Below are 24,610 nucleotides of genomic sequence, written 5' to 3' on the forward strand. Positions count from 1 at the left end.
GTGAAAATTCCTGAAATGATGAACCCAGAAGTACCTTCGAATATTGCGCTAAGCCTTGTGGCAGGACAGGAAAAATTTGTTGAACTATATTTTCTAATTTAGATGAAACAAAACTTTGTCGGAATAAAATAGGCTCTTCAACCAAGGCATCAAAACTTTTTCTTAATTACAACGCTGCAGGACTTGGAAATAATTTCATTATAAGCCAAAATCCATCTTCATAAGTGCTTAGTTATTGTTTTCAGTGGTTGGAAATCAAAAATATATTCTGCAAGAATCACGTATATACATTCTATTCAAGAAGCTATGTAATGGTCGCTGTGGCGAGTTCAGCAAGTGGTCGCTATAACTTTCATGTTGAGATTGTAACAATTTTTATGTATGTATATGCAGCAGTCAGATTATTATCGCACATCAACAATCCAATTATCTTACAAACGCGTTCATATGACCCAGTATAGGCTGGTGGATTCTTTGATGTATCGTCAGCGATGCAGTGAATCACAACCTAACTATTTAGGCAGGGATAGACGGACTGACACACTCCATCATGCAGCATCAGAAAAAATATAAAATATATAAACATTTCCTATATATGTACCTCAAATTTAACGCATCACTGTAAATGTTAAATCTTGACAATTAGAAAATCCGCAACTAAAAGAAACGAGAAGCGATTTAAAATAAAAGATACACTGCAAAGTATTCATGGATAATTAGGTACGCCAAAAATAAATTTATAAATGCCGAGCCTTGCCTAGTGAAGCAGATTTGGCTTGCCGAGATTGAGGCTTGGTGCCGCCCATTGCCATGCGAGGGACGACGTGTGAAGAGCACCCGACGGCCGCTTGACTGGACTAAACTGCCTCATTGGGGCCTTCCCCACAGCCTTCTCACTCGCCATTTTCATCGCTACATCATTTCCCCCTTTACACGCCTCTTCACTTCGCCTTTCAATCCCCACATATTAGCCATTTCTATTCCTTTCATTTGCCCCCTTTCACTATTCTAGCACATCCTCTTCACTATCCTCTCACTTCCTCCCCTTAACTTTCCCTCAGCTCGCCATTTCGCTATAGTCACTCCATGCAGTCGCCCATTCACTCACTCATTTCCACTCACCCCTTCACTTGCTCTTCTAATCGCGTAGACACTCACACTCATCACTCCTTGATCGTCTCTATCTAAATTTGCTTCTTAGTGCATTTTCTCATTTATGGAAAAAAAGCCGCTATTGAGCTCGTCGTGCCCGTCCATCCGTCCGTGACTTCACGTTTTCGTCGATTTTAAAAATACTTCAAAACGTGTCGTAATTTTGAAAATGCGCTCTCTCTCATTGCACTGCAGTGAGTACTGATCTAATTTTTTTATTGCGCATGCTTTTATCATCCTCACCAGTCTTCGTCGTTTCTTTCCATGTCTTCGTCGTTGCTTTCCATCCCATTTTGTTTCCCATTTTGTCTATTCATCTCTCGTTGCCCCTCAACCATTTTCGTCGCCCTTCGTTGCCCCCTCATCACTCATTGTCATCCCTCGCCGCCCTCCACTTCAGTCCCCGCTCTCGGACAACAGTCGAAGGCCGGAGTGTTTGCGGCACACGCGGATGTCCGCACTTCGTTTTCTCAAGGATTTTAGGTCCGCAATTCAGGGTCCTCCGTAATTTTATCACGCAAAGACGAAATTCAGTTCACGGCAGCTTCATCAAATGTTGGGACGATTGCTTAAAATTTATTTCAGGTCGGAAATTTTAAAAGGAGATAAAGAGTAACAACAGACTCGCCTGCATCGAGAATATGAAGGATTTCTCACTTTTCACCGGAAGCTTGCTTGAATTTACAGCATATTTGGTTATTCAATAATTTAGTTCTGTACGAAAGCGCTTTACGCATTTCTGATGACGAATTTTACGGTGTGGAACAAAATTTATGAGAATCTACAAGGCGAAAAAAATTTAAACAAAATATACAAGACAAAGTCATCAACTGCTGATAATAATTTTAATCGTTGGAGAAAACTTGGAAAATACTTTACACAATTTTTAAATCAGTTTTTGTCTATGACATTACAAAACTTATAAGAATCACATAGGCTAATTGTTTCTACAAATTGTTTATGTATATATATAAATCTAATATCAATTCGGCACATCTGGTAAAATTAATCCCGAAAAATTAGTACGTTCAACGCCTGAAGGCCTACATTTCGGTAAAATAAATTAAACAAAATCCTGTTCATCTTAAAACAAATAATGAACGCCATATAATGAATACCTGTAAAAGATACAATAGCACGACTTCACCAACCGCGCATGAAGGTAAACTAAATATAACATTTCGGAGTGCATTTAAAATATCTAAATACTTGGTTAGACATGTAGATTTGCGAAGACGTAGATAAATTTGCGGCTTACACAATCACAATCAATTTGCATAAAACTTTTATAGCTAATAATGTGCAAGCTTTTCGATCTGTAGTCTAGTTATGAAATCGAAAAAGTTATCGACAAAAATTCTCTCTTTTACATTTGTAATATCCTAATTATTCGTATGCTCCATTATCTGCCAACTGAGAAAGAAAATAAATTTAAAATTATTTATTCTTTTCAACCGCGAGTGAAAATAAGAAAACCAATAAAATAAATTATCTGACACTTTCACCCTTGCGAAAATAGCTTGAAAATTATTTCTTATTCTCAACCAGTAGATAAAAATAGAAATAAAATAAATGAATTGACAGTTTTACCCTTAATTTCGTTGGACTCCAGAGTGTTTTTCTTACACCAGCAGGAGTCCGAAGGCAGAATCAGCAAGGACGAAATGAGCGTCGCAAACATCGCAGTTTCCTTGCAATTCTCGAGGGGACAGCGAGACTTGCAATTCATTAATGCATATCTTAGGCACGGTATTTTTACAAGCCTTAATTGCCGTCAGGGGGAAAATGCGAGATGGGCGAGCTGATAAAACGGCGGGTCTAATTACCAAAAGTGTTCGTTCAAATCGTTGCATGTTTCAACGAAATTTTACTGAGATGTGGACGAAGAAAAATGATAAATGATTTATTTGTTGGGAAAGAATTGCACGCTGCAGATAATTCGACGCAGGACATTAGAAAAAAATGTGAAAATTTTTATAAAATTTTCCAGATATTTTTCAGAGATTGAATTAGCTAAAATTCTACTATTGGGTGCTAGCGTACAAATCACTGAAATCGACAACTACATATTTTTCAGCATACAATTTCTCCATTGACTTCATACCATTAAAATTTGCTAAAAAATTTGCATAACATAATTACGGTAAGTTAAATTCAATACTTTACCAGATTTTTATAATAATCAATGATTTATAGATCTCTCAATAACTGCCAGACGAAGGATCATCAATAATTAAATATAATCAGATGGAAACGAAATTATAGGAGTTCCTGTTGCACGATGAATTGCATCAAATTAGAACTTTGAATCATAAGGTTCCGTATCTTCGAATTTCCTCGAGAAAAATTTAATTCTATCAATAAAAAATTTTGTGTAACTACAAGAGTAAACTGGGAAATCATTCGAGATAACAATATTGATTTGCAATAATTGAAACTTATTTTACCATGCCGAGAGTGAAACGAATTCTCGGCAGCTCCATCATGTGTATATAGCTATTGAAATATCAGCTGTTTCATTTGAAGTATGAATGAGTAATAGAGTAAAAGCTGTACAACAGTCAAATGAAAATAAAATTTTCAGTAAAATTGCATTGAATTCAGAGCATCCAGTAAATTCAGCATCCAGGAAAGCGTCTGATACACGGTGTGGAAGAACCTCTTGACACTTTGAGAATTCCGACATCGCAAAAATAATTTTTCGATGAATTAATGACAAACTCATCAGAAGTGTATCCTCGTATAGACTTTTTAACTTGAAATTAATTTACTGACTCTAAAAATTAGTCCGTAACATGAATTACCAACGACATTTTCTTTTCTTTTGTTGTATTTACGTGAACGATGGATTCGAGTGCACGGAATATTTCGTGTACGTCTCGGAAATGAGTGCGGAGATGAACCTTTAGTGTGGTGTTGCTGGCCAAGCTTTGATCGAACGTCTCGCGTAGAACATCCCATGATTTAAGCTGAGCTTTCTCGCCACCATGCAAGTCTGAATCCATGCTGATTTGAGCAGGAGGTTTAAGCATATCCTTCTTATATACATTACAATATTTCCCTTGTAAACACAGTGGTAATTTAAATAGATTCAAACTGTTTCCATTTTGGAAGCACTATAAATTTAGAAGACACACAAAATTTTTGTAAATGAAAAATGACAAATGAAAAGTAAGTTAACTATCTTAAATCAACCGACTATTATTGAGAATGCTCCTCTTTACAATTTCACGAGCCCAGTATCATTTTAAAAAAATTTCTTATGTTAGTTGCCATTAGAAATGTTCATCGACGTGAAAGAAAAAATAGAAATGTTCATGGCGTTGCTCTATGCGTGCTAATTCGTGAAAAAATGCCAATTTTACAACAGGTTTCGCTCACGAAAACATTTTTGCATAACAATGGACAACGCAGGCATTCAAAAAGGAAGATTCAAAACGACCACTACAGAAGATCACAAAGACCCAGGATGAAAATCCAAGCTTACTTATCGGTGGGCGTTCGTCGGCCATTCGTAGGCCGCCGATGGGATGGCGATCATTTTTAATGGAGGTCTGCAGTAGCAACAATCAAGTTTTGCTCCAACGCGTTTTTTCGCACATGAAAAAATATTCAAATTTTCTACCCAGAAGATAAGGCTTCACAATTGTAAGCACAAGCACTATGATCATTCTGTAAGGTGCCATCCGGCTGTCAGCAATGCTGTTGCAGATCAAAATTCATGACACCATAATTCTGAATGAGATCCAGCATTTCACGCAACAATCCTCGAACGCGTTTTCATTTCTTGTTTCTATTGTGGACTCCTAGGATAAAAAACGCAAATGTTTGCTCCACAGTTCGTTTTATTTATTTAAAAAAATCATTTTCATTTTCTGCTCTTCAGCACCGCTTGTGCCGTCTCTGGATTCTACGAACTCCAACCAAAGAGCCTCATTTATATTACGATCAGAGAACCAATTTCAGACCTCGCCGAGGCAGATTCGTAAGTGGGAAGCCGAGCCGTATTTATGGACGAGATGTGTTTCGACAGACCGAAGTCTCCTGAAAAATGGACCCACCGATCTCCATTCGAATCACCAGATCCGGCGATCAAGTGAAACGTTGCGTTCCCATTTGCTTCCAAGTCGTGACCAGTCAAGTAAATCTGAGTTTGAGACATGCATGTACATGACGCCTAGAGAATAGCATCAGCTTCGAGCGAAACAAAAATTTTTCGACGACTTGCATAATTATGGAATTGTGGTTCATTACGAATCGTGAGATTGTTTTTAAGTAAATTTGAGATATTGATTTGCTAAATTTTCCCAAGAATCTGTGACCGGAAACGCAAAAATTAATCCAGGCCTCACAGTTTTTAAATGTCCACGAGCTTTGTTTTCAGGTTTGAATTGGCTAAAGTTTCAAAAATTTGTGCTGATGGTGTGAAGAAATTATATGGTGTCGTAAAAAAGTAATAAATTTCAAATAATTTCTCCGATAACAAGAAATATAATCAAAACGTTTAGTTTCTTACATCTCGGTATATTCTAAAATTTTAATTAAAGAAAGCGACAACTTTGAATAAGTTCAAAGGATACACGCAAATATTGGTTTGTCATGATGACTTAACTACTACTGACATAATATTTTTCCATACCTTAACTTGAAAGGTAAATAATAGGATTAAATTAACACGTTCCAGAGAGAAATCTTGCTTTGCGCACAACTTTAGAATAATTAGTGCTCAATTGATGTCGAATTGAATCAAGTACATTGAGGGCTTTCAGTCCTTAAGAGATTTAATAACACGCGAATTTATTCACTATATTCAAAATCATTGCTCATTTATCTATGGGTTAAATTTTTATGTGAAAAGCTTTTTAAATTTAATAAAACCTGCCAAAACATAACTCGTATACATGATCAACCATATTAATATAATTTAGCATCATCAAAGTATTTTTTCGATAACGATTGAAGTTGCAATGGACGTCCATTGCTTTTCATGTAAACGGATATATGATATCATTTGTTGTGCCAATGAATGACAGCCATTAGTTTGAAAAATTACTGGACAAACTCTTTCGGAAAAAAGCCCATTATCAAATGAACTGGGATAGCAAGAGAAAGACTTCACTAAACAATATTTATTTAAGCAATCAAACGTTGATGCCTCAGTTGACTGCTCACCAATTTACTATACATAAAATAATTAACAATCCGAGATTGCGGATGGTTTCTAAAAATGTTATCTATAGGATTATGAGGCTAACGTAACTGTAAGTCCAATACTGAAAATTAAAAAACCAGTCACCGAACGCAAAAAGTGATCTTTGATCCTAAAAAATCTTTCAGCAATTCATCAGAGATATTTTTTGCAAAATTATGCCGTGTCATTGCAGGATCAAAATACACAAATTACTATTTTCATTTAATAGTATAATGTTGTTTTTAATCAATTTCAATATTACTTAAAAGTGGATAATTTTATTAAGAGCCGAGGCCAAAACGCCTTTCTTTCCTAATCCTAACCCTAATCCGCTGAAAAAATGACCAAAATTCATTTCTCAAACACCGCTCAGGAATACATTTTGACTAGTAATAATCATTCGATCAGTCTTATATACACAAAAGTTGACCATTAATATTTGCCTTTATCAAACAATTGTTTCGATGATATTTGAAAAAAATATAGTCCTGGTGCACTTTACAGATTTAATTTCTTGCATATTATATCAGTACACATAATTAAGGAAAGATTTTTGATGAATAGAAGTTATGGCTATGGCGTAAATCATTTCTGACTTTTACAAAATAATCCTTTTATACACAGCTGCAAAATCTGCATTTTGTTTCAACTTTTTACATTTCACCGCATTTCATCTTAACGAATAACATTATCAAATCAAGAATATACATTTTTCGACAGAGGTTTTCAAAAATTTTAAAATTGTATTTCTTATTTGGAACATTCGATCGAAAGCTTATAACTCTGATGGCTATAATAAAGACTACAGGTCTGTGAAAATAGAACACATCCAGTAAATGATTTGAAGCAGTTTTGTTAATTTTCGAATCAACAAGCGCCCCAAATGGCGAGGCTTTATCTTCTGCATTTGAAAAAGCTGTTTCCAACCTCTAAGCCAAATAAATTCTTCGTTTAAACTATTCGCAAAATGATCTAAGGGTTTCGGCCTCAAGCATCATTCAAATGAAACACTCAATATATAATACAACTGGTATAAACGTACGTATAAGTAAATTGTGTTATAAACGGCGTAACATTTCTTCAAAAATGTATACACCAAGCACTCCTTTTTATCGTGTAAGGCATATGACATGATATTTTTTAGAGCTCGATTCCTATTACCGGTATTCGGCACGAATCGCAGCTCCGAAAAAGGCCGTGTTCCGAAGAAAGGACCGTAGTTTCCAAAATACCAACCAAGCGTTCACAACCTCAAGCCACAAGATGAAAAGTCTTAAATAATTTAAGTATATCAGCTGATTAAAGCATGGGTTGATGGAATCCGTCATAAAACTTCAATTGCGATAAAAGAAAAGATTTCGAGAGTTTCTCAATGCTCTTTTGCACAAAGATGCTTGAGTAGAGGATAAAAGTGTCCAACGCATTTCGATGATGACCTGATAATGATGACGGTTCGATTGGCAGTTATAATTTTTAGAAAATACTTGTTGTAACAGTTTTAAAATCGTTCCCCGTCGTTCGTACTCTATTAGGAAGAGAAATTTTATAATTGATTAGCACTCTAAGCAAAAAAGAAGCTCGGAGGGAAACCCTGGTGATGCAAGGGATAAAAATTCTTTCTACTCATTAGATTATTAATTTAAAATGTAAAACAAAGTAAAAATTAATGACGGGCCATGCAGACTAATTCACTTCAAACTGTGTGATGTCGTTAAGGCATCAAAAAAATTTGCTCTATTATTAAGACATCTAATATAAACCTAAAACAAAGTTACGAGATAAAATGGAACTTCTACCAGACAAATGTCTACAAAGTTGTGCACAACCATCACATTGAATCCAACTATTGATCGACACGCAATTTCACATGTTAGATTAGGAATCAGATAGCTTTTGTTTTGAATTAGAATTTGGAGAACCAGATTCTTGAGGAGCTTTGGGCGTTCTTTTTACGAGAATACTTTTAAGTTCAATGGAATTTGGGGTTCCACTTCCAGCACTGCTTAAGCTCGATGTCGGACTGCAGACACTCGGTGCTGACGCTGGTCCAGCAGTCCGGGATGATGGAGGCACGATGCCTACGTGCAAAGGTATTGAGTTTGTTTTACCCGAGGACTGTCGCTTATCATAAGCCGACGTGGTTTTCAGTGCACTTTTCAAAGGTCTTTCTAAGGTACTAATGTCATTTCCAAATTTAGGCTTTTGACGCTTGATAGTTCCTGTGTTTTCTGTCTGATCGAACATTGCTGCGGATGAAGAAGAGGAAGTCGTAGGTGAGGGCAAGGGCTTCGTTGGAGACTCAGGAAAAATAGGTGACGAGAAAGATGTTGTAGGTTCAATTTGTAGGAGGGAAGGTGTTAGGGGAATTTGGTGTGCAGGTACAGGAGGAGGAACAGGTGATACTGGAGACATTCGTCTTGAATCGAGTATCACTGGAGGTGTAACCCGACCCAAAACGGGGTCGCGCCATTTGCCGAATGAAGCCAAAGGCCCTCGTGGACCTCGATTATCGCCAAAAGTTAGGTACGGTTGTGTTGGGGAGAGTGGCAATGGTGATTCAGAATTGCCACGAGAATTCGGTACTTGGTACGGCGCTTGGAATTTTTGGTATTGGTCATAATCATGCCCATCGATTTTGTTAAGCACTCGTGGGTTTATTGCGTGAGGTACCATTGTGGGACCGTACATCAACCCAGGGGCCCGGGCAGGGGCCTCGCCTCCTCCCATGCTGTAGAATGGTTCCGAGCCGCTGTGTTCGCAGGAGTCTGGTGATGTGCGAGAAGGCGGTCCAACGGTGTTTCTGTAGATGTCCTGGAGCTTCTCCAGCTCTTCCAAGTCCCGTGAAGTCAGAGATGTCGATCGCAGTGGAGGAGGAGGGCGAGATCGTGGTAATGTGGAGGACTCAACGAGGTGTGGCTCTGTTGTTACCTTCTGGAAGCTTCTCTTGCGCATTGCCGGTTCTTTCTTGCTTTCATTTTCTACAACAACACTGTCTTGTGCTTTAGGACAATTTACAGGGTTTATCGTATCTTCAGAAGCTGCCCACCCGTAGTTAACTGTGGGTAGGCTTTGGCTGCATGCATTTCTTTTTACATTTTTCGTCGTCCCATTCTTAACGGAATTTCGGGACGTTCCACTTCGATTAGATGTTCGAGATGAACTACTTTTTACCGAAGACTTGGAAACTATAGAAGATGTACTGCGATTAAGATTCTTATCATGAAGCTCAGGAACATCATTGAATTTAACCGAAGGATGCCTGGATCGCGTAGATCCTCTCTTTTCTTCACTCTCCGTCTCTTGCTGCCCCAGCTCGGAGTAAGTTGAATGGTTACTTTTGTTTCTCCTGTGACCTCTAAAATTGTCATTTTCTATTTTGATTTCAGTAGTTTCAGAATTTTCTACTGAGTCTGCACTTTGGCTTCGTTTCCTTTTACGAGATGAATCTCTGGATAATGAAGATGTCCTGGAAGCGCTCTCACCAACGCCGTTGCTGTCACTGGAATTTTTGTCAAGGCTTCGTTTTTTCCTACGGGCCTTCCTTTCTGCATCCAAAGTCTCATTGAAATCTATCAGGTCGACTGACGAGATTTCTGAAGGGTTCACCGAGACTGCCGAATCTGTGTCCTTAATTTCCTCAGTCACGTTGCTGAGTTTATGTTTTCTATAATACATCACGATCAGACCCATGATCACGCAGTTCACGCAAAAGATGAGGACACCGATAACGATGACCATTTGAAATGGGGTTCCTGCCAACGGAACTTCAATTTCTTCAACAGATTCTTGGGCTGTCTCTTCCTCTTTGTCAGATACTGGAAATACAGGCGTCGGCGTTGGCTTCGTTGGCACTGGTTTGATAACTCGAGGGCCAGACTGATAATAATCGGTTCGAGGCGTCGTTTTGACTGGGGCAAACATCTCAGGAAATTCCGGGGCCACCTGCGATCAAGATGAAAGTTTGTGACCATATTCGTAACAGTTAGTTATTTGAGAACTGTTACTTAAATTCGTTGATCACGCATCACTAACCCATATAGTTCCAGTCCCATTTGGAAAAGAGTTGAAGATTCGTCACTGCGAGCATTTAATTATTAACAGTTATTCAATTTAAACTTTTTTAGATTTTTTTTATCAAAAAGTTGAGTTTTGTTATGTGAGAAAATTTCACATCATCCTCATCATGAATACTATAGTGTGATATGACCACTTTTGATATCATTATGATGAATTGAACCAACATGAGAATCCGTCTGAAATCAGATAAAAAATAAATACAAATTACTCGCACTATGTTTTTTCGTATCCTTTCAAATTCAGACTTATAATCAAGCGTCCAGAAGAGAACAATTTGCCACCTCGCTCTATCTATTATAATAAATTCATAATTATAACCGTAACTCAAAGGGCGTGAGCTCTGCATCTAAAATTTTCAAAGTAATGATAATGAGTATTCATAACTATTACTTTGGATAATGATGGTCAGCCATCATCATTATCCAGAGATTCGTCAAAGTAGAATTCGATATGGACATGTAAAATGAGTTTCCGACTATAATTCAAAGCAATTTCTTTGCCACTCGCGGACGATCAGTCTGTTTTGCATGTTCGGTTCAAAGACCCATTTGAAAAAAAGTATCTTTTAGTTTTAGTTCCTAAAGCTAAAATTCCAGCATTAATCAGCGAAGAAAATTGAAGTAATTTCTGCCTTATTATTCCTACTCACAAATGTTTATCATTCTGGATCAATCCAAAACTATACTTCTTCATAAACATTCTAAATTCTGTACAATTAATCTGATTAATTCGATTGTAATTTTTCCTCTATTTTGTTGTTTGAATTAATTGAAGTTAAAGTATATTCTAAACGCGATTCTAAACAAATTATAAGGTTATTTCGACTCTCATTTCCCTTCTATTTAAACGTTATTGCAATGTATTGTTAATTATTGTTATTGTTAAATTAATAATTTAATCCTAATCTTAAATTAATAATAATAAATTATTATTGTTAAAGTCATAAAGTTTATTAGTGTTTTTATTTTCCTAATTTCAACTTAATTAAAGTAAAAGTATGTCCGCACCGTGGGCGCGAGTGTGATGGTGGGGAGCGTCGCCCCCGGGAATGTCAGCTGCTGTCCCCCACTCATGGTCCCTGACGACGACACGAGCTCAGGGATCAGTCTGTTCCAGAGCGCCAACTTACGGGCTCTGAAGTACGAGTCTTTGACCACGTGCGTGTCTGTAACATACGAGCAAACAACGTGCATGAGTTGTTCAGATCCACGGGTGTTGTAATGATATATTAAAAATTATAGAAGAAGTAGTTTCCCTAGGTGTTCAGATCCGCGGGGGTAATAATGATATATTGGAAATTGTAGAAGAAGTAGTTTCCCTAAGTGTTCAGATCCACGGGTGTTGTAATGATATATTGGAAACTATAGAAGAAGTATAGCTTCCCTAAGTGTTCAGATCCGCGGATGTTGTAACAATATAACGGAAACTATAGAAGAAGTAGCTTCCCTAACAAAATTTAGAGTCGCCCCAGCTTCTGGTAATCCAAATCAGAAGCTGCCGCGTCTGTAAATTTTCACTGGGTAACAAAATTTAGAGTCGCCCCAGCTTCTGGTAATCCAAATCAGAAGATGCCGCGTACGTAAATTTTTACTGGGTTTGTGAAGCTTGTTCTCGAGCCATCGGGGTAACCACTTTTCTTCAATAAATAAATAAAATAAGTACATTACTCCGTAATAGTTAGTATTAATACTGTAATATTAGACTGGTGTGTAATAGTAAACTTATAACGGACGCTCTGGACGCATAAAATTACACCAGATCGTTTAGAAAATAAAATTGTTGCTGTCTGTGGCAATGTGAATTGAGTTATAGTGTCGGCCAAGTCTATTTATTGATTAAGTATTTTTTTTAGATTTCGTGCTAATTGCGTATAAAATACAGGGACTCGTAAAATATGCCAAAGAGTTCAAACGTTTATATAACAATGAGTCTATTTGAAAATCGGAAAATTAGAGGTGATAGATTAAAACTATTTGAACTGTGAGTTCAATTCCTACAGTTCACCAATCAGAAAAAATCTCCAAACGTACCTCACACCCAAATTTTTTATACCAGTGTATTTAAAACGTAATTTTTAAACTGTCTTTCTGAATGGAAAAAATCGTCAGATTATGCAATTAATTAAAGATAGCCCTGATTACTATAAATGACAATTATGCAGCCTGATATATTTCACGTGACAATTTATTGCCTTGCTGACATGGACCTGAAAGAACATTTTCCCTTGAAATCCATTCAAATATAGAATTATTGATTATATATATTTTCACGAGAACAATAATAATTTTGTAGGTGACGCTTACCAAGATGAAGGTACTCTTGTTGCCGGCCATAAGGCGGCCACATGGTACGTAAGTTCTCATCCCAGTTAGGGTTGGCCTCGGAGGTGAGGAAACCCTGAGGTGTCGGCAGGTTCGGGTTCCTGCAATGCAGTCATTAAAAGAGTTCATAACATGTTTCTAATGTTTTCTTGGATTAAAAATACTAGAACCATATTTGGATAATTGGATTAAATAACATGTTTTCTTGCATTAAAAATCCAAGTTCTTGTTGTTAACAGATGTATCCGGAATTTCACAATCTTTGATTTTCCATGTTTACTGGAATTTGCAGCAAGAGAATAAGCCTACTATAGACGCAGTGCATTTCACATGAACCACAGAATTAATTTTTAGACCAAAATACTGATCCATTGTTAGACCTTAATACTAAATACCCAAGGATCCAAGCCATTCGGTTCGCTGGATTTGTTTTATTAACTGAATTATTGATTATCCTGTTTCGTTTCCCTTGATTTGTCTTAGTTAAGATATGGTCATTTAATGTATACAGCGTAAGTTTTTCCTTGTATATTTTTATGTATTTTCTTGCCATTTGCTTTCTATTAACCGAAAGTCCTGGAATACTCGTTTTTTATCTTGTAATGATGTTAACACCTTCATAACTAGTTCCTATCATTAACAAGATCATGAACGAGCAACGTAAACTAATGAGTCATGGAACTTTATTATTTAGATGCTAGCTATTTAATTTCCTTCAAATTAAATCATTAAATAATTTCAGCGACATTTATGAGTTTGAAGAAAAAAGCCGTTAGGGCTTTATCTATATCTCATTAACTTTATCTAAGTTGTCTATAGAGCCATATAGAGGCTAGTAGTCTAGTACTAGTAGAGAGACCAGTAAAGAGAATGATTTAATTTGATTTTCAGCGATTTTTTAAGGGAAAAAAGTCATTTTTGTATTTAAGATGACGAATAGAACCTCGTTTGAAATGCTAGCCGAAAGTTGAGTCCAAAATGAATGACGGTTCAAATTATTATGAATTAAATGAGTTTATGCAAAGAAAACTGTCATAGAAAATTAATGAACAGATTCGTAGAAAATGCCTATTTTGAGGAGTTACTCTTGTAAAGCAAAACCGTTTATCAAGCCAGGAGTTGTCTACCGTCAATGCCTATAAAGATGCCACACCAATCAAGTGATCGGGCTTCCATTGAAGCGATCCATTTTTTAAACAAAACTGATCCTCATTTTTTAGCGCGTTTACAACTTTCTTATCATCAAATGGTTATCAAATCCTACAAATCTAAGTAGTATTATATGGAATGGTTTTCATTGACCAACGGAGAAGTATGTAGTGGTGACTTATGTGGCGTTGATGGAAGCCGTTTACCTACTGCGGGTCTGACTTCGCGAATAAGTTTATTGTGTACTCACATTGCAGCTGCTAAATACAATAGGAAAATGTATGCTACAAACTAAGATTAGTTCATCAAGAAAAGTTCATCTTAAGGTATGCTCGGCGAAACATTAGAAACAGTTATTTGCAGTCAATTGGATAGCCACTAAGTCAAACATATCTTAAAAAGTGATATTTTAGAGCCTTCTTTTCCTAGACCACGACAGAAATTTGACGCTGGGTATACTTGAAAATTTTCGAATCAGCGTGCACAATTATTGTTGAAAAAAATTCGCGATGATCGGTTCAAGTTACGTTGTACCAATTTATAACCCCGATTAAATAATTCTGAGCATAAATTCAAACGAAATACTGCTAACATCGTTTCCATAGCAAACATTTAAGTCGTAAATTTTTTTAGAAACCATCAGCTGCACTCATTTCGTAAAAAAACTGGCAACTCAATGATATTTGCAGAGCAAATCAAATGCTATGGGCCCGTTGCTTTAGCTGCGGAAGTTAGCAAAAAGTAGCGGTAATTATAGCTTTAAAATAAATTTTACAAAGTACCCGGTCTTGGCGAAGTTGGTCCAGAGCTTCATGACGAGCTCTGAGAGGTAGACCTCGTCAGTGGAGTAGTTCAGTGGAAAGTGGCTGAAGCCTCCGACCAGCGGTGCCCCAAACACGTAGGCCAACTCCTCGCCGTGCACAGTGCCCTGAGACTAAAAGCATTTGTTCGTGAGAAAACCGAGAAAAAAATACTGGATTAGTTTTTGTTGTAAATATTAGGAAGCTCAAAAGACTGATATTTTTTCTGAACATATATGGTTTCTAAAATACTTGTTTAAGGTGTCAAACTCTTACGAGTTCAAACAAATAGCAATGAGGCTCCCAAAGGAGAAACTTTTTACTTTTCTTCGTTCGACTATCTACAACGAGCAGCAAGAACCATGGTGGAATTGATTCAACCATGGCAAGAACAATGTACACTGTACAGTATGTGCGGCAAGAAGCGTGTACTGCGAACAGACTGTAACGGCAAGCAGCAAGTGCTGTGAGGAGCATGCACAGTGAGCATTGTACACTGTCAAGCGAGCAATTCACATTATCCCGTGGACGCGTTGAAATAAATAGTAGTGACATGGAACTGATAAACTAATACGAAGTGCACGCCTCTAAACTGATTAAAACGCCATTATATTAATCATATGCAGATGATCTCTACTCGAGGGTTAATGATTCATTCCGCGAAATTAGTTTCGTGATGACATGAAACAATTACGTAAAGAATACTTGATAAATATAGACATTACGGAGGGCGGGCTAGCCACCATTCACGGTCAGACTAAAAAATACCCAAAGAAATCTCTAACCTCCGACGACCTTAACTTTCGTACGGATGGTCATCGTTCAAGGATAGACTACAAAATACACAAGGAAACCTCTAACCATCGACGACTTTGACTAACTAGAGGGAAGTTGTAATTTACGGTCAGACTACGGAATACACAAGCGAATTCTCAACCACCGACAACTTTTACTCACGACGGGATAGTCGCCATTCTCGGTCTGATGGTCGAAGACATAAAAGTAGCTCTTGGGGTTGAGGTTCGAGTGAAGGTCCCCCATGTTCACCACCGGGGCCACGATTTGTGCGTCACTTAGGATCTCCAGGGTCAAATCTCTCGTAGATCTTTCGTCTGGCAGCCGTGCACTGCTGAACGTGTCATACTGGTTCAAAATCGCCGAGTAAATGTTCGATGTCTGTGAATAACAAGAAAAAATGAGGAATTAATCAAAATTTCAATGACAGGTACTCTCATTACTTCATCCTTAACATAAAAATGCGGGAAATGTTCTGATTTTTTAATCACGAATAGAACAGCCTTCGACTGTATGAATTTTGAACCGTTAAATATGTGAACAATTTTAAAATATACCATATATTCATAGCAAATATCTCGACGTTGTATTCTTGCGCCATGGAATTACAAGTTCATGATATTCGTGTTAAGTTGCAATCAAAACAATATAAGACCCGATCAACCCTAGAGACAAGCACAGGGTAGGGACAGAGTTGGAGGTCTGATGCTGCGCCAGCTTGCACGACATCAATCAGATGTTCGATACAGAGAATAAATTCCTCTGATGAATTTAATTAAAATGCTAGGCTTTTGATAGAAACGGATTAGCGCATGATTGCAAATTCTTCTTGGCTTTGCTCACTCAATAGGAAACTGCCGGCTCATTGCGAGGTGGAGTTTGAACAAGAGCCTCTATAAATTTACAAGTGACTCAGCTTGACTCTTACACTATCATTAATCACATTATTATTACTGCTTCACATTATGAAACTATAGTGCAGTGATCTCACGAGCGAGGAAAATTTACGTGAACGTATCTTTCGCAAATTATTGATCTTCGGATAGTGCGATTAGAAGTTTGGCTTCTAATTCTGAAGTGTGATAACTGTTAAAATACATTTTTTTAATTTTAAAATTAAATTAAGCGTGATAATTGTTAAATTAATGAATGCAAACAAAACTCTGGCCATTAATATGCAACTCCGTACGATCCATCAGAGCTTTTATCAACAGCCTGCTTTCCTAAGAACTTTGATACCTTAATGTATAATTAAAGGTATGAAATGGAATCAGGTGTCACGAAACAAAATAAACCACCGTTTCGTGGATTTCCCTCTCCAAATATCTCTGCACCTGAACGGAAAAACGTGAAAAGTTTATGATATTTTTAGTAGTAAATGAAAATTTTTAACTATATCATCGAAATTTCTGCTGCTTGTTAACAAGATCTCCTGCCTATTGCCTTGTGTGAGAGCATAAACTTTCGCGAAACAAACACAACGATGGCAACGAAGTACAGAAACCGTTGTAGAAACAATTATTACTCTACATCAATCATCATCTAATTTCTAAGCCAAGACAAATTTCGTCTCTTTTCTATATAAAACGTGAGTAAGAATGCACCAGCACAGATCTCAATTCCCAATTACGCAAGCAAAATTTTGAATGTGCAGCTCGCACAGCAACACGCCTCGGTGCGAGGGATGGGCACAGATGCCGAGGGACAAACTCACATGATGGTTAAAGTTGTTCGATACGTAGGCCCTGAGAAGCTTGTTTTTTCTTTCCAGAGACATGCCGAACTTGACTTCAGCTGCGGTGAACATGTTGTAGCTCTCAGCCTGAGTCACGCCGTATAGTAGTTCGTAGCGACCGAATACTCTCTCATCTTCCGACATGGTCCTGGAAAGTCAGAAAATTTAGGTCGTATTTAATTCATTTTTCTCATGAATTCACTGCATGATTGTATATTGGACGGTAACGGATATTATTTAGAATTTCGATGCATGTCAGAAGAAATCTCATGAATTGTAAAAGTACAAAGCAAAAAGAATTTTTTCCCTGCTCCCAACACACAAAATCGTCAGAAAGTTCTCGCCATGTTCCTCAAAGTTTCTTTTCGGGAAAAAGAAGTGATACCACAAACTCGATTTTTTCGCTCAGCGAGCTAAAGCGAAACTAGGGATGCATTTTTTTTCTTGCGTAACCAAGCTATCAAAATGAAGTCCTGGTGTGATGTGCTCGGCCTGCACGATATTGCGTCGGCATCGGAAACTTGCACAAGAATCTTCCTCGATGTCGCGTCGCGCAAAATCCAAAAGTTAAAGGAAGCTCCGCTTTTGGGGGACCCGTTGCTAAAGGACGTCCGGGGCCGTTGCGCCGGAACGTGTATGCCATCACGAATGATATTTGGTGCGAAGCTAAAAGACTATTAATAACATAAAAGACTAGAAATAATAACCTAGAATCAATATCCTAGAAGACTGTAAAATCCTAGAAGGCCTAGCAGACTGTTAATAACCTAGCGGCACGATCGTGTTTCTAATTATCATAAAAAAGTCCATGAATACCGCGAATAAAAAATTATGATCGAGAGCAAATTCTGCATTTTCTTAAGACACTAATAAACAGGAATGAACTTACTTTCAGCTCTAGATTTAATTGCAGTAAAAAACGGGATTGGTATGGATCCTCCTCAGTGATTGCAAGGAGCTGTAAAAGGAGCACTGTAAAATCACATCGAGGAGCTGTAAAATCTGCTATACTTGCTATACAGGCTCAGGTACAAATATCTTAGATTTATTTAGAATAATATATATTTGGGATAAGATATATTTAGGATAAGATATATTGCACACAACAAATCACATGTGGCAAAAATATCCGAGGTGGCGTTGATCTCGGGAAAGTTTTCCAGCTAAAGTTAACTTTTTCGTGCAGCGTTAAGGCGCTGCGAGGGAGGACGTAACAAGTCAATAACAAGTTAATATTGTGTTCAGTTATATGATGTGGCACGATTATTTTCACCATTATAGTGTCAGCATGATTGAAAAAACTCATAGGGTGCTGTAAGGTACATGCATATCATACAGTATTTTTTAATCGGGCTCTTTCTGATGTGTGAATTTATGGTAGAAGGCAACAAATTATCGTAATTTCAGTAATTTCCTCCGATGTTTTTAACGCATTTTCTCATTTATGGAAAAAATGCACTATTCTGCTCGCCATGTCCACTGTCTGTCTGTCTGTCCGTCCGTGACGTCAAGTTTTCGTCTACGAGAAAATGCGCTCTGTGTCACTCACTGCAGTGAGTACTGAGTTATATTTTTTTATCTATTACGGAAGATTCCCGTCCAACTCCTGATCGAAACTACAAGGTTGTAATCATAAATTTGACCAGAATTTTTTTCACCACCCTCATTTATTTGTAAGAGCGTAATTTATTACAAACAACGTCGTTGTTGGCCTAATCTGTAGCACTTTACTTACTCTTGCAATATAAGATTTTCTCTACTAACTTTTACAATAATAAAATTATAGCAAAAATACTTTTCATTAAGAAAAAAATTGCAGTTCACCAAAACAAATTTTGACGTGGCATGAAACAAGAGTTAATTAGTTCGAATCTCACGCGTAAAAATGCACAAAAAAATTCAAATCTAAAATAGAATTCGATAAAAAATCCAATTCAGTACAACTCATCGTCGTTTTAGTTCGACGTGGTACGAAGCCGAGACGACGAGTTTGAGGCTCACGAGTAAAAATGAACCAAGAATTTCAAATCTAAAATAGGATTTGATAAAAAAAATACAATTCATCACAACTCCTCGTCGTTTTAGTTCGATTTGATACGAAGCCGAGACGACGAGTTTTAGTCTCACGTGTATGGGTCTGTCTTGATGATGACGCCGTCGACGATGGGACCAAGCGGTGTAGTGAAGGGAGGGGTCTGGAGGTGCACGTCTTGCAGCTCGTCGACGGTCTTGTGACGAAGACATTGCGCGAGCTCGTCGCCCCGGTCGACGAGAGGGCAACCTAGGGCCTTGGACACCTGAGGGTGGCGGGACAGAGCGGGACTTCAGATTAAATCTGCATACCGGATGAAAACTTTATTATATTACCGTGTAATTATTTGGTTTGGTAGAAGCTGTATATTAGGCAACGGTCTACGAGAGGGCAGCCTATAGGCCTTGGACACCTGAGGGTGGCGGGACACAGCGTCAACGTTACTTCGTATTAAATCTGCATACCGGATGAACACTTTATCATATTCCCGTCTAATGATTTGGTTAGGTAGAAGCTAAATATTATGCAACGGTCGACGAGAGGGCAACCTAGTGCCTTGGACACCTGAGGGAGGATGGCGAGACGAAGTATAAACGTTAACTCGGATTAAATAATTGCAGTAAACCGGAAGGAGGGTCTAGATTCTAGGATAATTCTATCCAATAATATGGTCAAGAGTGCAAGAATTAATATTAGAAGGCAGAATTAGCTCGTTCATTCACGTTGTTATTTTAATCAAACATATAATTATTTAATCAAATGCATTCTTAGGCCATCAGTCGCACGGGCATAAAATAGTCGAGCAGAGACTGCATTTTAGGCTGGAATGTACAACGATTCTGCCGTCATATGTACGGGATATTAGGTCACATCACACACCTGTACTGTATACTTGGGTGGATCCCGAGTAACGACCTCCACTGACCTGTATTGTGTACTTGTATAGGTTCCGGATACCGGCCCACACTCGCCTGTATTGTATATTTGTATAGATTCCGCATCGCGGCCCACACTCACCTGTATTGTATATTTGTATAGGTTCCATGTCGCTGTATTGTATATTTGTTTAGATTCCGGGTCGCGGCCCAAACTTACCTGTATTGTATACTTGTATGGATCCCACGTTAGCGCCCATTTACTCAAGGCAGACCCGCTCATCAATATCGCTCGCTGGAAAAGACCTGGCAAGAAAGCAGCAAGTTAATTCTTAAGTTGAATATTAGACGTTAAAATATAGGTGCACAATAGACGTATTTGGATATTAGATGTTGATATGCCAAATAAGAAATCGGTTGAGCCTCAACGTAATTGCATTTATTTTCATTTCATTCCATAGTTATATGTAAATAAATTAGTGAAGTTATAATGCGCAAATCAAAATTTGAGACGTTTTGCAAAATAGTGGCTCCATTCGCTAGGCCAGACTTCATAATTTAATCTCTATTGACATCGTCTGCTATTGTTTTGTACGTGTTATTTCGAGCCTAAATAGAGCGCGGGGTAGGCTGTACGATAAAATTTTTTCGCTGAAGTGTATAATGCAATGGGACGTAGAAAAGCACATCTAGTAACGGCACGCGGAACTACAAATTCCCGAGATTTAACATCTCTTGGGGCAATCGTATGGGTTGTTGTGGCATTGTTTTTTGAGAGCCGTCAGTTTTATGATGGAGGCGAGTGTGTAGAACTTCGGCCTAACAGCCACCAAATGAATTTACGAGGAAACTTAGGCCAAACTTGCCACTCTTGCCGACTTTTTAGGTCCATGAAAGGCAAATTAACAGCAGCAAACTCGCAACACTGAAGTTTGCGCCAAAATCGCTTGCTGGCGCGGACGCCAGAGTCTGTACTGAATAAATAATGTGTCTGCCAACACCCCTCCATGTTGGTGCAGTCAGACTGACACCCCTCCATGTTGGTGCCGTCAGACTGACACCCCTCCATGCTGGTGCAGTCAGACTGACACCGCAGTTCGATGATGCTCTCGCCCTGAACATTCAAAATTCAAAGGCGCTCTGCGCCTTTGAATTGAATTAAGGGATTAATTAATGCGCCTTAATTGAAGAAAAATCAAGGACCGCCCTCACCCTGAGACACTTGAGTGACAGGAGAGATGAGGAGCAGGTTGGCGAGGGCGGCTCCTGTGCCGTGACCGAAGATGGTCACCCGCGTAGGGTCGCCGTTGAAGGCCGCGATGTTCTCTTTGATCCAGTGCAGCGCCGCGATCTGGTCCAGCAGCCCGAAGTTGCTGACGCGAGACTCGCTCAGAGCTGGACGCAGGAACCCTGTACTCAGAAGACGAGCATTTAATAACATTTAGTTCTGAGGTTGCTATGTTCAAGGGTTGCTATGTTCAAGGGTTGCTATGTTCAAGGGTTGCTATGTTCAAAGGTTGCTATGTTCAAAGGTTGCTATGTTCATGGGTTGCTATGTTCAAGGATTGCTATGTTCAAGGGTTGCTATGTTCAAGGGTTGCTATGTTCAGGGGTTGCTATGTTCAAGGGTTGCTATGTTCAAGGGTTGCTATGTTCAAGGGTTGCTAAATAAATAAATAAATCAAATTGGAACTTAGAGCTCAGGAGTTTTAATAGCTATAGCTTTTTGATCATGCTGAGTATTGTTAATACAGGAGAGTTCTGGATATATTCCAAATATATCCAGTTCAATATATTCCAAACGCATTTGCAAAGAAGCAGCTTCTGCGTAGGCATACGCCAAATATTATACGCAGCGGCTGCGTTTCTAGGCAACCAAAATTCCCAACAATAGAGTATTTTCTGGGGAGCGCAGCCGTTGACCAAAATTTTGAAACATAAACTTGTCATAGAGTCAACGCTCTGCATAAACACTTGCCTATCTACTACATATGACCTCAGAACTGCGCTACCGTAGACAGCTCTAGAAACATCGCAAGCCAGTTTAGAAAATAATGTATTAAAAAACATAACTCAGTACTCACTGCAGTGAGTGACAGAGAGCGCATTTTCTCGTCGACGAAAACGTGAAGTCACGGACGGACAGACAAACGGACAGACATGGCGAGCACAACAGGGCATTTTTTCATAAATGAGAAAATGCACTAAAAACGGAACAATTAGTATAAAATTGAGTTAATAAATAGATACATGCAATACTGACCGAGCACACCAAGCCTGAAGTTGATGGTTACGACGATGACTTGTCCGTAGGAGGCGAGTGTGATGCCGTCGTAAGGGTTGCCGCTGTTCCATTCGTACGACTCGCCGTGGATGTAAACCAGCACAGCCAACCGCTCTGTTGTACCTGCGCCTGGGGAAATGTCACGACAGTCAGCCCAAACTTTTATTATCCTACATAAATCATAATATCGTTGACAAGATTATAAAGACTGATGATGGTGATAATGGTTCTGTCGTGCTTTTGCCTGGAGAAATGTCACGACAGTCAGCCCAAACATTTGTTGTCCTACGTGAATCATAATATCATTGACATGATTATATATGACTGATGATGGTGATAAAGCCTCCGTACGTTATGCATGTGCCTGATGAAAAGTCACGATAGTCAGCACTTCGTGTCATTGTTATATATCATAGCATCGTTTACATATTTATATATGACTGAAATTTGCCTTTCCAGTCGTTGAAATGGACGGCATGTTGGTGACTAATGATGGTGATAAAGGCTCTGCCGTGACTGCGCCTGGAGAAATGTCAAGAAAGTCAGCACGAACCTTTACTATGCTACGTAAATCATAATATCGTTGACATGATTATATATGATTGATGATGGTGATAAAGGCTCTATCGTGCCTGCGCCTGGGAATATATCACGATAGTCAGCACAACGTGTCATTGTTATACATCATAACATAGTTTACATAATTATACATGACTGATGATGGTGATAACGGCTCTTTCGTGCCTGCGCCAGGGGAAATATCGCGATAGTTAGCACGGCGTGTTATTGTTATAGATCATAACATCATTTACATGATTATATATGGCTGATAATGGTGATAATGGCTCCGTTATGCCTGTGCCTGGGGAAATCTCACGACAGTGAGCACGAGCGTGTCATTGTTTTACATCATAATTTCCTTCACATGATTATACGTGACTGATGATTATGATAATGGCTCTGTCATGCACGTGCCTGTAGCCACCATATGTCACTCAATGTGATGAAGTATGAGCCCACATCATAACATCATTGGAACTAATAAGACCTATAATGGTGATAACGGCATCATATATCAGCCGCAACGTCTTACCTGTGGCAGCCAAACATCACTGTTATGATATATTTTTGTCATTAATCGTAATATCATTGGCAAAAATATGAAAAAAGATGGTGATAACATAATTGTCAGACATTCTACCTGGGCTTTTAGCAAACTTATCGCACTCAGCATAATGTGCTATTGTAATACAACATTGTTGAAATTAAATTGCAGTTGGTATAGTATGTCCTGGAGCTTCAAAGTCAAAATGTTTGAACAATTTCAAGCAATAAACTCAGGCGGCATAATCGTTTATCCTGAAATTAGAAACTACAAAAAAGATAATTATACTCAGCTTAGTTTTTATCGACATGCATAATCGCATGCATACAAATAAATGTGCGATATTGGTCGATATATAAGAAAGACGCGATAGAGGTTAATAAAAATACTATAAACAGCAATGATTAATCGCAATATTTTTCGATGATTAATCGATAAAAAAAGCAATAATTGTTTGACAATGAGGGAAATGATGGTTCACAAGAAGGCTATAATGAGTTGATTGAATGGGCAATAATGTGTCACAAGTGTGCAATAATGTGTCACAAGTGTGCATTAATGTGTCACAAGAGTGCAATAATGTGTCAAAAGTAAGCAACAATGTATCACAAGTGTGCAATAATGTGTCACAAGTGCATAATAATGTGTCACAAGTGTGCAATAATGTGTCACAAGTGTGCAATAATGTGTCACAAGTGTGCAATAATGTGTCACAAGTGTGCAATAATGTGCCACAAGTGTGCAATAATGTGTCACAAGTGTGCAATAATGTGTCACAAGTGTGCAATAATGTGTCACAAGCATGCAATAATGTGCCACAAGTGTGCAATAATGTGCCACAAGAGCAGGGTGACTAATGACCAGGCAGGCAATGAGGTGCCGGCAATACGGTAGACCGTCCAGCCGTGAAATGGCGACCTCGGTCTGCAGTCTTCAGACCTGTGCCTCCGCCGGCAAGTCATTGACGAATGCGGCGGGCATTCACTGCTGATATTCATTGCCATATTCATAGGGAATTTCATGCTAATATTCCTTTCCCGTGATCATCACGCACTTCAAGATAATATTTCTCAAGGAAATAATTGTTCGATTGC

General features: G+C 38.4%; 1 protein-coding gene across 1 annotated transcript in view; it reads right to left on the bottom strand.

The window, feature by feature from the left end:
* Positions 1-6,266: 6,266 nt before the first annotated feature.
* The window catches only part of LOC108665696 (neuroligin-4, X-linked-like), an 81,800-nt gene continuing 63,456 nt past the window's right edge, over positions 6,267-24,610 (bottom strand). The window contains exons 2-11 of the mRNA XM_018152480.2: positions 22,391-22,540; positions 21,340-21,537; positions 20,348-20,433; positions 19,348-19,517; positions 17,200-17,368; positions 15,648-15,866; positions 14,673-14,824; positions 12,724-12,842; positions 11,428-11,585; positions 6,267-10,285 (exon numbers count right to left, since the gene is read on the bottom strand). Of these exons, the coding sequence (XP_018007969.2) occupies positions 8,219-10,285; positions 11,428-11,585; positions 12,724-12,842; positions 14,673-14,824; positions 15,648-15,866; positions 17,200-17,368; positions 19,348-19,517; positions 20,348-20,433; positions 21,340-21,537; positions 22,391-22,540 (3,488 nt within the window). The 3' untranslated portion in view covers positions 6,267-8,218. The remainder of the gene's footprint in view (positions 10,286-11,427; positions 11,586-12,723; positions 12,843-14,672; positions 14,825-15,647; positions 15,867-17,199; positions 17,369-19,347; positions 19,518-20,347; positions 20,434-21,339; positions 21,538-22,390; positions 22,541-24,610) is intronic.

Source organism: Hyalella azteca, unplaced genomic scaffold, assembly GCF_000764305.2.
Source record: "Hyalella azteca isolate HAZT.00-mixed unplaced genomic scaffold, Hazt_2.0.2 contig5580, whole genome shotgun sequence".
Taxonomy (NCBI): domain Eukaryota; kingdom Metazoa; phylum Arthropoda; class Malacostraca; order Amphipoda; family Hyalellidae; genus Hyalella; species Hyalella azteca.